At 39.0% G+C, this 14,346-nt stretch overlaps 1 protein-coding gene across 10 annotated transcripts in view; it reads left to right on the top strand.

Moving 5' to 3' along the window:
* The window catches only part of USP34 (ubiquitin specific peptidase 34), a 236,367-nt gene that overhangs the window by 26,914 nt on the left and 195,107 nt on the right, over positions 1-14,346 (top strand). For all 10 annotated transcript variants that reach the window (XR_004624915.1, XM_034659188.1, XM_034659190.1 and 7 more), the window contains exon 2: positions 10,060-10,147. Coding sequence is in view for 8 of the 10 variants with exons in the window: in XM_034659188.1 (XP_034515079.1) it covers positions 10,060-10,147 (88 nt within the window). In the remaining 2 variants the exon portion in view is untranslated. The remainder of the gene's footprint in view (positions 1-10,059; positions 10,148-14,346) is intronic.

The following is a 14,346-nucleotide window of genomic DNA, read 5'->3' as shown; positions in this document are numbered from 1 at the left end:
GTAGGGCTTTGTCTTTCAACCCTGAGATCATGACCTGAGCAGAAACCAAGAGTTGGACGCTTAACTGACTGAGCCACCCTGGCACCCCTATTAGCCTCTTTAACAGCTTTATCTTTCCTTCCCATTCCCTTATTTAGCAGTTATCTAGTACCTTGTTTTTCTGTGTTTCAATTCTCTGAAACTTTGCACATGATGATCCTTCTGACCGGGAGTCCATCCTGGCTTTTCTGTCATTATTCCTCCTTCCTGCTGTCCTTTTGCTTCCCACCCCCCCCTTTTCTTAAAGATTTTTATTTATTTGACAGAGACAGCGAGAGAGGGAACACAAGCAAGGGGAGTGTGAGAGGGAAAAGCAGGCTTCCTGCCAAGCAGGGAGCCTGATGCAGGGCTCGGTCCCAGGACCCTGGGATCATGACCTGAGCCGAAGGCAAATGCTTAACGGCTGAGCCACCCGGGCACCCCTTTTGCTTCCCTTTTTTCTAACTCCTGTCTTTCAGAATAGTTGTACTTTTTAAAGGAAACTTTGCTTAACTCTTTGCAAGACTGTGTTTTCATGTTCTCTTTTCTAGATTAAAAGTGAAAAGAGTTGATCATTAGTTGTATAAAAGCAGATTTCTTTAGGTGTGATTAAGACAAAGAGTGGGAAATTTTATTTCATTTTATTTTTTGGGACGATTGGGAAATTAAAAAATCTGGAAAGTGTTCTGTGTTTAGATTGCCCTGCAAATTAAGTGTTCAAACTACTGTAATAGAAATCTGGAATGGAAACGATAGTGCACTGCTTTTGTTTCTTTTTAAATACAAGATAAAATACAGAACTCCATTCGGTGGACTGAAACCCTATAAAAAAGGCCCTATGTGAAAAGGTGGCTGAATGTGCATTAATATGTTTTAAAATTAAGCATTAGTCGAGTGATTTCTCTATACCCAAGGAATAACTTAGGCCTGGAGTGCTGGCTAACCAATCCTCCTATAGTTGTTTGTACTTACTTTAGCCATTTCACCCACCTGGATTGGCCTCAGTGGCTAACCTAGGTGCTGGTGAGGATTCTGGGTAGGGCCCAGCTTCTTATAGCCCTGTTCTTTTGAGACTTGCTGAGAATACCTTTCTTATGGGCTTCTAAGAGCCAGGGAACTGGAATTCTCTGAACCTGAGATACATGAGGTTTTGTTCAGCACCTTTGGCCTGGTCAGTGGTCATGAATTTTTTTTCCTTAGGTGAGTTGTGAGATTGTATTTGAGAAGACCTGTTCCTTTGCCTGTGTAAGATCTTAGTCATAGCTACCAGTGGTTTCTCACTAGACTTCTGCATTATACTTCCCATCCTTTAATGTTTCCTCTTGGAATTGTGCTTGTCATACTATCCATTTCTTCTTCTTCTTCTTTTTCTTTGTTTTTTTTAAGTAGGTTCCACACTCAGGGTAGAGCCCAGTGTGGGGCTTGAACTCATGGCCCTGAGATCAAGACCTGAGCTGAGATCACCAGTTTGATGCTTAAACGCCTGAGCCACCCCAGCACCCCCATACTATCGATTTCTGATCTTGAAGTTTTTATGAGCTTTTTTTTTTTTTTTTTAAGATTTTATTAATTTGTCAGAGAACACAGGGGGAGTGGCAGGGCAGAGGGAGAAGCAGACTTCCCGCTGAGCAAGGAGCCCCATGCGGGACTGAATCCCAAGACTCTGGGATCATGACCTGGAGCCAAACGCACACGCTTAACCGACTGAGCCACCCAGGTGTCCTGAGCTTTTCTTTCTTTTTTTTTTTTAAAGATTTTATTTATTTATTTGACAGCGAGAGAGAGACAGCCAGCGAGAGAGGGAACACAAGCAGGGGGAGTGGGAGAGGAAGAAGCAGGCTTCCAGCAGAGAAGCCTGATGTGGGGCTCGATCCCATAACGCCGGGATCACGCCCTGAGCCGAAGGCAGCCGTCCAACAACTGCGCCACCCAGGCGCCCCTAGAACTTTTTCATCTTGAAAACTGAAACCCTGTACCCATCGACCAACTCATTTCCCTGATAGCCACCATTGTACTTTGTTTCAGTTTGCCTGCTCAAGTTATCTCATTTAAGCAGAATCCTGCAGTATTTGTCTTCCTGTGATTGCCTTACTTAATATCCTCAGAGCTCATCCATGTTGTAGTATGTGGTAGGATTCCTTCCTTCCTCCCTTCCTTGCTTGATTTTATTTATGTGAGTGAGAGAATGTAAGCAGGGACTGAGCCACCCAGGTGCCCCTTCCTTCCTTTTTAAGATTGAATAATATTCCCATGTATATATACACAACATTTTGTTTATTCATTTGTTGCACATTTGGGTTGCTTCTACTTTTTCCTGTTGTGAATAATGCTGCTGTGAACATAGGTTTACAAATACCTCTTTGGGATTGAGCTTTTGGTTCTTTTTTTTTTAAAAATGATTTTTAAAAATTTATTTATTAGAGAGCAAGCCAGCAAGAGCACAAGCAGGGGTTAGGGTCAGAGGGAGAGGGAGAAGCTGACTTCCCACTCAGCAGGGAGCCTGACACAGGGCTAGATCCCAGGATCCTGGGATCATGACCTGAGTCAAAGGTAGATGCTTAACTGACTGAGCCACCCAGGTGCCCCAGCTTTCAGTTCTTTTTAATATATATATCTAAGGGGTGCCTGGGTGACTTGGTTGAGTGTCTGCCTCTTGGTTTTGACTTAGGTTGTGATCTGATGGGTTATGGGGTTGAGCCTCCATGGGCTCCGTGCTCAGTGGGGAGTCTGCTTGAAGATTCTGTCCCTCTGCCCCTTCCCCACTTGTCCGTGGGTCCTTGCTCTCTCCCCCCTCTCTGAAACAAATAAATCTTAAGAAAAATATATAAATATACTTAAAAGTGGGATTGCTGGATCATATAGTAATTATATGTTCGTTTATTTTTTTATTTAAGTAATCTCTACCCAGCGCTGAGGTCAAGAGTCATACACTCTATCAACTAAGCCAGCCTGGTGCCCCCATGTTTAATATTTTGAGTAACTGCTGTGCTATTTTTCATAACAATTGCACTATTTTACATTCCCAGCAACTGTGCACAAGGATTCCGGTTTCTCTGCATCTTTGCCTATATTTGTTATTATGACGTTTTTCTTTATGGTAGCCAACCTATTACGATTTTTTCTTTATAGTAGCCAACCTAATTGGTATGAAGTAATACTCTTTTTGGTTTTGATTTGTGTACTTTGTTTTGAAATCACAAAGTGTTCAGCCTTCCTGTTTTGTTCTTCTATAAGATTGTTTTGGTTATTTGGGGTCTCTTGAAATTCCATATGAATTTCAGGGTAGAATTTCTTAACCCCCCTCCCCCCACACACACTTTGGGACTTTTATAGGAATTGTGTTGACTCTAGATCACCTTGGGCAGTGTTGACACTTAACAATATTGTCTTGCGATCCATGAATATGAGATTTCTATTTATTTGTGTCTAATTTCTTTCAGCAGTGTTTTGTAGTTTTCAGTGTATAAGTCTTTTACCTCCTTGGTTAAGTTTATTCCTGAGTCTTTTATTGTTTTTGGTACTGTGGTAAATGCAGTTGTGTTCTTAATTTTCTCCACAGGTTGTTCATTGTTCCTGTATGGCAATATTATGATTTTTGTGTGATTCTGTGTTCTGGTAATTTACTGAATTCATTTATTCTAACAGCTTTTTGGTGGACTCTTTAGAGTTTCCTACATTTGTAAGATTATGTAATTTGTGAAAAGTGGTAATTTTACTTCCTCCTTTCCAATTCCTTCTTGCCTAATTGCTCTGGCTAGATCTTCCACTACTGTAGTTGAACAGAAGTTGTGAAAGTTACCTACTTTGTCTTGCTCCTCATCTTAGAGGAGAAGATTGCCATCTTTGACCATTGAATATGATGTTAGCTCTCTGGAGAGCTCTAGTTTGACCCTAATAAAATGTCCTTCCTTTCCTTTACTGGTTATGAGGTAGATACAATGAAATAAATTGGAAAGCTTGTGTTGGTGAGCTATTGGGCTTCTAGGTGGGCCTTAGATGAGGATAGGTCTCTGACTACACATATGCTTTTTCCAGAATGTATTCCATTTGTCTTTTGTGTTTGGGAAAGGTGGAATTGTTGTCACATATTCTACACTCAGATCCCTGTGTTTTCAGGCTGGGAAGGGAAAACTGGCATTGCGTACTATGGTTTCTTCTTCTCTGTCCAGGTAGTTGACCCTTTAGGGTTGCAATATAATGCCTTAAAGGTTTCTTTCTTCTTTCTTAATGGCTTAGGTGCATTTTCTTGGTTTTCTCTTAGAATTTTTCTACGAAAGAGCAAAGTTAAACAGCAAGTTTCTGGCAAGAGGGTGAGAATCCTTTGAGAGCCCTCCACCCCTTCCCTTGTTTTCCACCTGTATCATTGCTGCAGTGCATGAGGTTGGAGGGCTTGCTGCTGAAATCTACAAACCCAGAGTTTGTTTTCAATGGTTGCCTTATCTCTTCCCTCAATATATCTTACTCTGTCTTGAATTTGTTGCCAGATGGGCTTGCAGGGTCTCAGGTACTGTTACCTTGTTAACCTTTTGTTTGGCATGTACTTCTTCCTTATGCCTTTTCCTCCTCTTCCTGGTCAAGAGAATTGTTTTTACCCCTTTTGATCTGTTCAGTACTACCAGAGAGAAGTATTCCAATCTCCTGTTTGGACTACCAGCATTTCTGGAGCTGAGTGTGGAAGAGTGCCATAAGGCTCAACACTGAGTATATAGTTTGGTCTAGAACAAGGTATTCTTTTTTTTAGACAAAAATTAAGTTCATACACAATTGGTAGAAGAATATTAGTAAAATGTAAGATTTTTATTGGTTCTTAGGGGATCCCCCCCCCAAAACTAGTGTTTTACAGTGATCCATGCAAGCTTTTCTGTGATTAAAGAGAAGACCCTGGAGGAGGTGGGGTGGGGGAAAAAATAGAAGACTCTAATACCAGTATATGAAGAAACCGTAACAAAGCTGACAGTTGTCTTTTTTTTTTTTCTTCATCCAAAGCTGACAGTTTTAAGAAATGACTTTTTGTTGTGCGTATAGTGATTGGTTTATTGCCTTTAAGGACCCTTGTTCTCTAGTTTGTAAAGCTATATATCGAGAAGGTGAAGTAGATGCAAAGTCATTAAGATGATGGATTAATGTGAGTGGTTATATTTGATCTTTAGTTTTGGGGAAATGATCTTTATTAGAATTGAATGCCTTCATGTCTCCATATCAAAAGATGATGCATGGACCTTATGGTTTAAAGCTGCAGAGGCTGATTGACACCAGTGCAACGCCAGTGAAGACTTAACTGCGCTAGTGTTTAAGTCAGACTAGTTACTGATTTTTGTCAGTGCTCTGGTCATAGGTTTTTTTTTTTTTTTAAGATTTTTATTTATTTATTTGACAGAGATAGAGACAGCCAGCGAGAGAGGGAACACAAGCAGGGGAAGGGGGAGAGGAAGAAGCAGGCTCACGGCAGAGGAGCCTGATGTGGGGCTCGATCCCATAACGCCAGGATCTCGCCCTGAGCTGAAGGCAGACGCTTAACCGCTGTGCCACCCAGGCGCCCCTGGTCATAGGTTTTGAGTAGTTTTCTTCTAAACTTGTTTTACTGTTGTTAGCCGTATTCTTCTTCTTCTTCTTCTTTTTTTTTAAAGATTTTATTTGGAGAGAGAAAGCAAGCATGCACGCACACGCACGAGTCGGGGGGAGGGGCAGAGAGAGAAGCAGACTCCCCACTGAGCGGGCAGCCGGACCCAGGGCTTGATCCCAGGACGCTGAGATCAGGACGTGAGCTGAAGTCAGATGCTTAACCAACTGAACCACCCAGGTGCCCCTAAGATTTTGTTTTTAGGTGATCTCTATACCCAGCATGGGGCTCAAACTCATGACCCCAAGATCAAGAGTCACATATTCTACCAACTGCGCCAGCCAGGCACCCCCACCTTATTCTTCAGTGCAAGATTTTGTGTCACATGAATCTTCTCAGGAATGCTTGCATGGCATAGTAGGAAATGCCTGTACAGAGACATACATGTTTTCAGTATGATACTCCTGGCTTTTAGCTGCATGGTTTTCCAAAAATGAGATTTTTCGGGGTCAGAATCTCAGAGAGGAAACGATCTTTTGGGGGGGGGGGGGGGGGGGGTGGGGGGGGGGGGGGAGAGTGTGTGTGTGTGTGTGTGTGTGTGTGAGAGAGAGAGAGAGAGAGAGAGAGAAAGAAGGGGGAAGACGGGGGATGTCTACCTGCTTCTTAATAAGACTTTAATATTTTTTAGCCCTACCTTTATTCCTGCTTTCAGAAGTACTCAGTGTTTCTAGTTCCTGAGCCTTTCTGAGATTTCATCGGAAAAAGTTAGCCTAGTTCTATTCCTCAGTATCAGGTTGATTTGTTTAGCTTACTGTGGTTTTTCTAAGTCAGGTGCCCTTTTCTTACACAATTTAGTTGCTTATGCCATTGTGTATTTATTTTCTCTTGTTGTTTTAATGGAGTTTGGGGAGAAAGTGGAAACAAGGGTATCTTGAATCTGGCATATTTAACTAGAAAAAATTAATTATGAAAATAGGTTAGACCCTTGGGAAAAAAAACACTAAAATAGATATACATGTACTTGCCAAAATTAATAGATGTTAATATTTTATATTGGCCTTTAGCTGTATCAATTTTTATTTCTTTTATAAAAAGTACTTCCTCTTGTCTGTCTTTGGATCTTTTTCCCCAGATGTAACCATTCTCTTGGTGTGGATGTGTATCATTACAGTATATGTATTTATACTATGATGGTGCATGAGTCCATAATAAGACAGTTTTTTTAATGTGTGTTAAAAGTCAGCAAATGGTATCAAATTGTCTATCCTTTTGCAACTTTTTCACTGATCTTTTGGAATTTGAGTATTAGACATTTTGATAAACAGATTGTTTATTTTTATTTTTTAAAGATTTTTATTAGAGAGTGTGAGCAGTGGGAGGGGCGGGGGGGGAGAGAGAGAGAGAATATCTTCAAGTAGACTCCCTACTGAGATCATGACCTGAGCAGAAGTCACACGCTTAACTGACTGAGCCACCCAGGTGCCCCTTTATTTATTTTTAAAAAGATTTTATTTTTAAGTAATCTCTACATACAACATAGGGTTGGAACTCAAAACCCCAACATCTAGAGTCGTGAGCTCTACCCACTGAGCCAGGCACCCCGAGTTTCAGTTTATTAAGCTAATTATCCCTTTACTTTCTAATAGGCAGTACTTTTCATTCATTTCAGTTTGGGTTCTGCTACTACTACTACTACAACAGTAAAACTAGTCTTTTTAGAAAAAAAAAATGTCCCCTTCTTCCAGTTAAAATTTTGACTTAAAGTATATTTTTACAAACTGCTCAGGAGTAAGGGGTACACATATGGTTGATATTTAAACTTTAATTGCCAGTCCTGAAATAGGTATAGTATGAATGCTTATAAGAAATAAGTTCTGGGGTGCCTGACTGGCTCAATTGGTACAGTATGTGACCCTTGATCCCAGGGTTGTGTGTTTGAGCTCCACATTGAGTGTAAAGATGACTTAAAACATCAAATAAAACTAAGAAACAAAAAAATTCTGGATAATGGACCTTACTCATTTTTTTTGTTTTAATTTTTTATTTTATTTTTACAAATATTTATTTTCTTTTAAATTTTTTATTTTAGAGAGTGTGTGCTAGAGAGGGTGCATGTGTGTGTGCGGGGCCAGGGACCAGAGGCAGGGAGGAGGGGAGAACCTCAAGTAGATTCCTTGCTGAGCGTGGAGCCTCACTTGGGCCTTGATCCCATGACCCTGATATCATGACCCGAGCAGAAATCAAGAGTCAGTTGCTTGACTGACTGAGCCACCCAGGCACCCCAAGATTTATTTATTTATTTTTAAATTCAGTTAACGTATAGTGTATTACTGCTTTCAGAGGTAGAGTTCAGTGATTGATCAGTTTTATATAACACCCAGTGCTCATTACATCATGTGCTCTCCTTAATGCCCATCACCCAGGTACCCCATCTCCCCCTCTCCCCTCCAGCAACCCTCAATTTGTATCCTGTAGTTAAGAGTCTCTTATGGTTTGTCTGCCTCTCTGGTTTTGTCTTATTTTATTTTTCCCTCCCTTCCCCTATGGTCCTCTGTTTTTTCCCTTAAATTCCACATCTAAATGAAATCATAGGATAATTGTCTTTCTCTGATTGGCTTGTTTTGCTTAGCTCAAATCTCTCTCTAGTTCCATCCATGTTGCAAATAGTAAGATTTTTTTTTTTTTTGATGGCTGAGGAACATTCCATTTTGTGTGTGTGTGTGCGTGTGTGTATACACACATACACACTACATCTTCTTTCAGTGGACATCTGGGCTCTTTCCATAGTTTGGCTATTGTAGATATTGCCGCTATAAACAATGGGGTGCGGGTGCCCCTTCGGATCAACTATGTTTGTATCTTTTGGGTAAATGCCTAATAGTGTGCAATTGCTGGATTGTAGGGTAGCTCTATTTTTTAACTTTTTCAAGATTCTTATTTTTAAGTAATCTGTGCACCCAGTGTTGGGCTCCAACTCACAAGGCAAGATCAAGAGTCATATACTCCGGGGCACCTGGGTAGCGCACTCGTTAGGCGTCTGCCTTCGACTCGGCGTGATCCTGGCGTTCCGGGATCGAGTCCCACATCAGGCTCCTCCGCTGGGAGCCTGCTTCTTTCTCTCCCACTCCGCTGCTGTGTTCCCTCTCTCGCTGGCTGTCTGTCTGTCACATAAATAAAAATAAAAAAAATCTTAAAAAAAAAAAAAAGAGTCATATACTCCACCTACCGAGCTGGTTTAGCGTTGGACTCTTGATTTTAGCTTGGGTCATGATCTCGGGGTTGTGAGATGGAGCCCTGTGTCAGGCTCTGTGCTTATTATGGAGTCTGCTTGTCCGTGCCTCTTCCTCTGTTCCTCCCCTTGCTCACGTGCATGTGCACGCATGCGCTCTCTCTAAAAAAAATCTTAAAAAATCTAAAAAAAATAGGAGTTGGCAAACCGTGGCCCAGTGTACCAGATTTTTCAGCTGCTTGTTTTTAACATGGCCATGGTCATTTGTTTACACATTATGTGTGGCTCCTTTTAAGATACTATGGCACAGCTATCTAGGTGTGGAAAGAGACTCTATGGCCTGCTAAGCCTAAAGTATTTACTTTCTGGCCCATTAACGAAAAATTTGCTGACCAGATCTTGTAAAATTAAACATTTACATTAGAAGATTTATCTGGACAACCTGTAGTTTCTGAACTTTTTTCCTTCCTGGATTTAACTTTAGATTCCTTTCCTAGTAGTACATATTGTATATGAAATGCCAGTGTGTCAGTCAAGCTCCATTCAGGGAGTTGAAAGGTAATTTATTTAAGGGAAGTACTTACACAAATGTTGGAGGTAGAGAACAAATGGAACCTGGGTGATACCCAGAGATGATGATGATGACAACTGTGATAACTGAGGAAGCAGCCAGTCTCCTCAAAGGCTAGGGGAACAAAGGAAAAAGGATTGTCAGAATCTAAGAATCACTTGGAGTTGGGCCCTGTGAAGGAAGCTAGGACTTAAAGGAAGGGATGCTGTCTGGCTACTTCTGGTACCTCTGAGAGGAGTACCATGAGTTTGGTTTTTCGATGCTGCCACTTGGAATCTGTGCTGCTGCTGAGTGATGCTTTCATATACAGAAAGTGAACACGTCCTTGGTCTCCTCCTGCCTTCTAGTCTAATAGTGCCATATAGGCAGTGGAGGAAGATCTTAACAGGAAGCAGCTGGAAATGAAAAATGTAGTTTGTGGAGTTCCAGCCCCAGCATCACAAAGCATAGAACAGAAGGGGGTATTTGAAGTAGAGAGACAGCAGTAGAATAACTGGCAAAGAGTCTTCTCTCTTGCTCCCCCAATACATTGTTAAAAAAAAAACATATATATATTTTTTATATAAAAATATATATATATGAAATATTTGCCTTTAGGCCTTTTTTTTTAAGTATTGGCTTTAATTGGTTTAGCAGTACTTATTCCTAATATTAAAAAGTGTTTTTTCTACTTTATTTCAGTATCAGATATAGAAGGTGGTGATGGACTGCAGCTCAGAAAGGAACATACTCTCAAAATATTTGCTTATATCAATTCCTGGACACAGAGGTATGCATCTTTAAGTACTTTAAAGACTAACTTTGTGAGTTATACTTCAAATTGGCGTTGTCATAAAATTTCCCTTTTAGAATGTTGGGTTGTATACCTATTATGGTCAATAAATGACAGTTTATCAGTATTTATTAAATCTTCTTCCCTCCTTAAAGAGGCCACTCATGGTTTTGCAGAATAAAAGTCAGTTTCTTTAACTCTAATTATTTAGAAACAGGAGAGTGAATGAGAGTCTAAAAATAATTTAGAGATTAAAGAATTTTTATTGGTGTAGCTGGACTTAAAGGAAAATCAGTATTGTGGTAATGGACACTTTGACCCTACTGGAAGCTACTTGTTATTCCATTTGCATTATATATAGGTGTATTAGACCAATTTTTAAGAACTACATATATTGAATATAAAGAGTAAAACTTCAGGGAACACAGTAATTAATATAATCAGAATTCGTAGCAAGAATTTGCAAGTTCCTGTTCCCTTAACATGATTTTAGCAGATCATAGCTAAAGATTCTGTTTTGCTTGTGTGCCTATCTTGTTTATTAGTCTTCTAAAATTTTTATGGGTAAAGAATGCTTGAAGCTTTGTGTGCAGTGATTAGTGAACATGTTAAGTGCAGCCAACATAAATAAATGTCCTGAGGCCTACAGTCCAGCTGATCATAGAGTTTATCTTCAAATCTCAATTTTTCTACAGTAACATCCGTTTTTCTTATGTTTTTTCTTTCTCAGTTAACGTGGTATACATATTCTACAAATTGTAGATTTTTTACATGCCATCATTATTGGCATCTCTTTTCTGAGTCTTCACCAGCTGAATTACTTTCAGCTAAGTTTAAGAATGGTTACTGTTCTCTGTTCCTTTCATTATGGGTAAGGTAGATGATTGGATATTTCATAATACTAATGTTAATGATTCAAAATTAACATCAGTATGCAAAGGATTTGCTGAGAAATGTTGCATTTGAGTCATAATTTTGGATTTATTTATTGTAACTGCAGCTAGGTAGCAACATGTTATGCTGCTAAATAAAATGAAATCCAGAGAAATGATGCAGTTTTTTTTAACGTCTCACCCCTAGTTATTGGTGATACTGGGTGGGGGTTACATGTTCCCATACCTAGTTCACTTTTATCATTGATATATGCTCTTAATCCTTGTATCAGGAATTTTTAAGCTGGAGTGTGGATGGCAATGAAATCACAAAGTAAATAATTGATAAGTACACTTTTAGGCATAATTTGTAGGTTTCATCAGAATGTCTAAAAATGTTTGCCCCAAACTACAGAGATCCACTTACTTTTATCTATTGTTACTGTATAGTGGTTAAGAGTGTGGCTGTCGAGCCAGATTGATGTGGCTTCAAATCCTGCTTCCTCATCTGTTTATTAGATGATAATGACAAACTAGTTAACTTGTAAATTCTTCATTTGTGAAATGAGAATAATAATGTCACTATTTTAGGTTGTGAAGAGACCAAGTGCTTAGCACAGTACCTGACAGAAGATCTTAATAAACACCTGTTTTAATTAAAATTGTTAAAATTTATTTCAGAAAATGAAACATGTTGAAGGTTATGTAAGCTGAAGTGTGAAAAGCTGAACTAAAAAACAATTTGTAACCTTTATCATTTTATTCACATGTCAATAAGTATGAGCAATTTTTTAGCTGGTGGTAAAAAAGCATCCAAAAGTAGAATGTTCGTTGTTCATGCTGAAGAAGAGACAAGTGACAATAAAATATCCAGGTGGATCACAGAGTTTTGTGATAAATTTTTGTCTAGGGGCACCTGGGTGGTGGCTCAGTTGGTTAAATGTCTGTCTTTGGCTCAGGTCATAATCCCAGGGTCCTGGGATTGAGCCCTGCGTCGGGTCCCTCCTCCATGGGGAGTCTGCTTCTCCCTGCACCCGTGTGCACTCGCTTTCTCTCTCTCAAATAGATAAACAAAAATCTTAAACTTTTTTGGGGGTCTATTTTCCCCTCCCCCTCATGTCTCTGACCTAACTTCTTTTTGGGGCATCGGAAAATTCTGTTGCCTAGATTAAGATGGTAGTTTTTATAGTTGATAAATAGCAATTTAATAAGGCGTGGTTAATGTTCAAAAGAGATTTAAACTTGGGGGCCCATGACCATGGAAGTCCATAAATGTACATTAGCACTGATGAACTCATGACATTTCATACAAAATGTTCTTATAGGTTTCCTAGGAAGAAAGTGTTAATAGTTCTCATTAGATTATCAGTGGTCAAGAATCATTATTCTATATTGACTAGAAGATAGGTAAAGGAGCATATTCACTTAAAAATAGTATATCGATAAGAATTTAATTTTTATAAGCATTCCAACTATATCACTATTTTATTTTCCTCCTATTTAAGTATGCACTCATTGTAAAAGTCTGAGAAAATAAAGAGAATCAAAGTAAAACAAAACAAAACAAAACAAAGCTGCTACCACCTGGAGTAACAACTGGTAATTTTTTTTGTATAGCCTTGGCATGAGCTTGTGCATCATAGTTTTTTTTTTTTACAAAAATGTGATTTTACTACATCTGTGTTTTATAATCTGATTTTTCATTCACAGTCAACTATAATTAATCTCTCCATGTCATCAAATATCATTTTTCATTGCTGTATAACAGTCGTATATCTGCCATTGTAAGATCAGGAACATTGTATATGTTTGTTTAAAAGGTTATTGTTTTATTAATACTGCAGTTGGGACTGGAATGGGAGGAAAACTAAAAGTGGAGAGAGAAGATTAAGAGAATAGATTGAAGAATACAAGTTAATGAAAGCATATAAAGGTCTGAAAGTAATATGGATGATAAAAACATTGGATAACATTGCCTTTTTTTTTTTTTTTTTCCTTTTTTTGACTCGTTAAAACTTACCACAAAACTGGCTTGGGTTTCTGTCTTATAAATTCCACCTTCCTTATCAGGCTTTCAGGCCCTTCATTGTCTCCTACCAATCTACTTTTTTTTTTTTTTTAAAGATTTTTTATTTATTTATTTGACAGAGAGACAGCCAGCGAGAGAGGGACCAAGCAGGGGGAGTGGGAGAGGAAGAAGCAGGCTTCCAGCAGAGCAGGGAGCTTGATGCGGGGCTCGATCCCAGGACCCTGGGATCAGGCCCTGAGGTGAAGGCAGATGCTTAACGACTGAGCTACCCAGGCGCCCCTACCAATCTACTTTTTAATTTTGTTTCACGATTTGTCTTCTAAAAGAATTCTGGGTGCCAGCAAGGGTGAGGTTCTATCAGCTTTTTGTATTTTCAGGCTAAAAATTGTATCTTTCGTAGCTGTCATTTGTGGTGGATAAATGTTCAAGGCTGTTCCTTTTATTTTTTCATTGTTTTAATAAACTTATATTTTTTAAAGTAAACTACATCCAGTGTGCGGCTTAAACTCATCCCAGGATCAAAAGAGTAACATACTTTATTGACTGAGACTGCCAGGTGCCTAGGTAAACTTTATTTTTACGAACAGTTTTAGTAGCTGTTGCTTTCGAATAGATTATGTTCTATACTCTCTAAGGCTCTGCCTTTTATTTTGGCATTAAGAAATTTGGGGATATTGGGGCGCCTGGGTGGCTCCGTCGTTAAGCGTCTGCCTTCGGCTCAGGGCGTGATCCCCCACATCAGGCTTCTCCAGTAGGAGCCTGCTTCTTCCTCTCCCACTCCCCCTGCTTGTGTTCCTTCTCTCGCTGGCTGTCTCTTTCTGTCAAAATAAATAAATAATCACTCACCATTAGAAAAAAAAAAATTGGGGGATATTGATAAATTCAGTGGGGTATTGATATTGACCACTATTTAAGGTAGTGCTTTTCATGAATTAGTTTATAAATAAAAACTTTTATTAAAGTTAGTTACCATGGATTAACAGTCCTTTCAGCATACCAGGCCATGGTACTATGGCCAGGGAAAACGTTAGATCCATTGGAATATGTGTTGGTAGATGGAATTGTAGAATCAAAGTTAAAAAATAATTTAATTTTGATATGTAGATTCCTCATGAACATTTAAAATTTTTTTTGTTAATTGGAGCTATGTATTTTATGCTAGGCATTTAGAAAAAAAATTTTTTTTTTTTTAGATTTTTTCAATTTTTAATTCCAGTGTGGTTAATATACAGTGTTAAATTAGTTTCAGGTGTACAATATAGTGATTCAGCATTTCTGTATATTAGTACTCATTA

This window comes from Ailuropoda melanoleuca, chromosome 4 (genome assembly GCF_002007445.2).
Source record: "Ailuropoda melanoleuca isolate Jingjing chromosome 4, ASM200744v2, whole genome shotgun sequence".
Taxonomy (NCBI): domain Eukaryota; kingdom Metazoa; phylum Chordata; class Mammalia; order Carnivora; family Ursidae; genus Ailuropoda; species Ailuropoda melanoleuca.
This window is presented reverse-complemented; position numbering and strand designations above follow the sequence as displayed.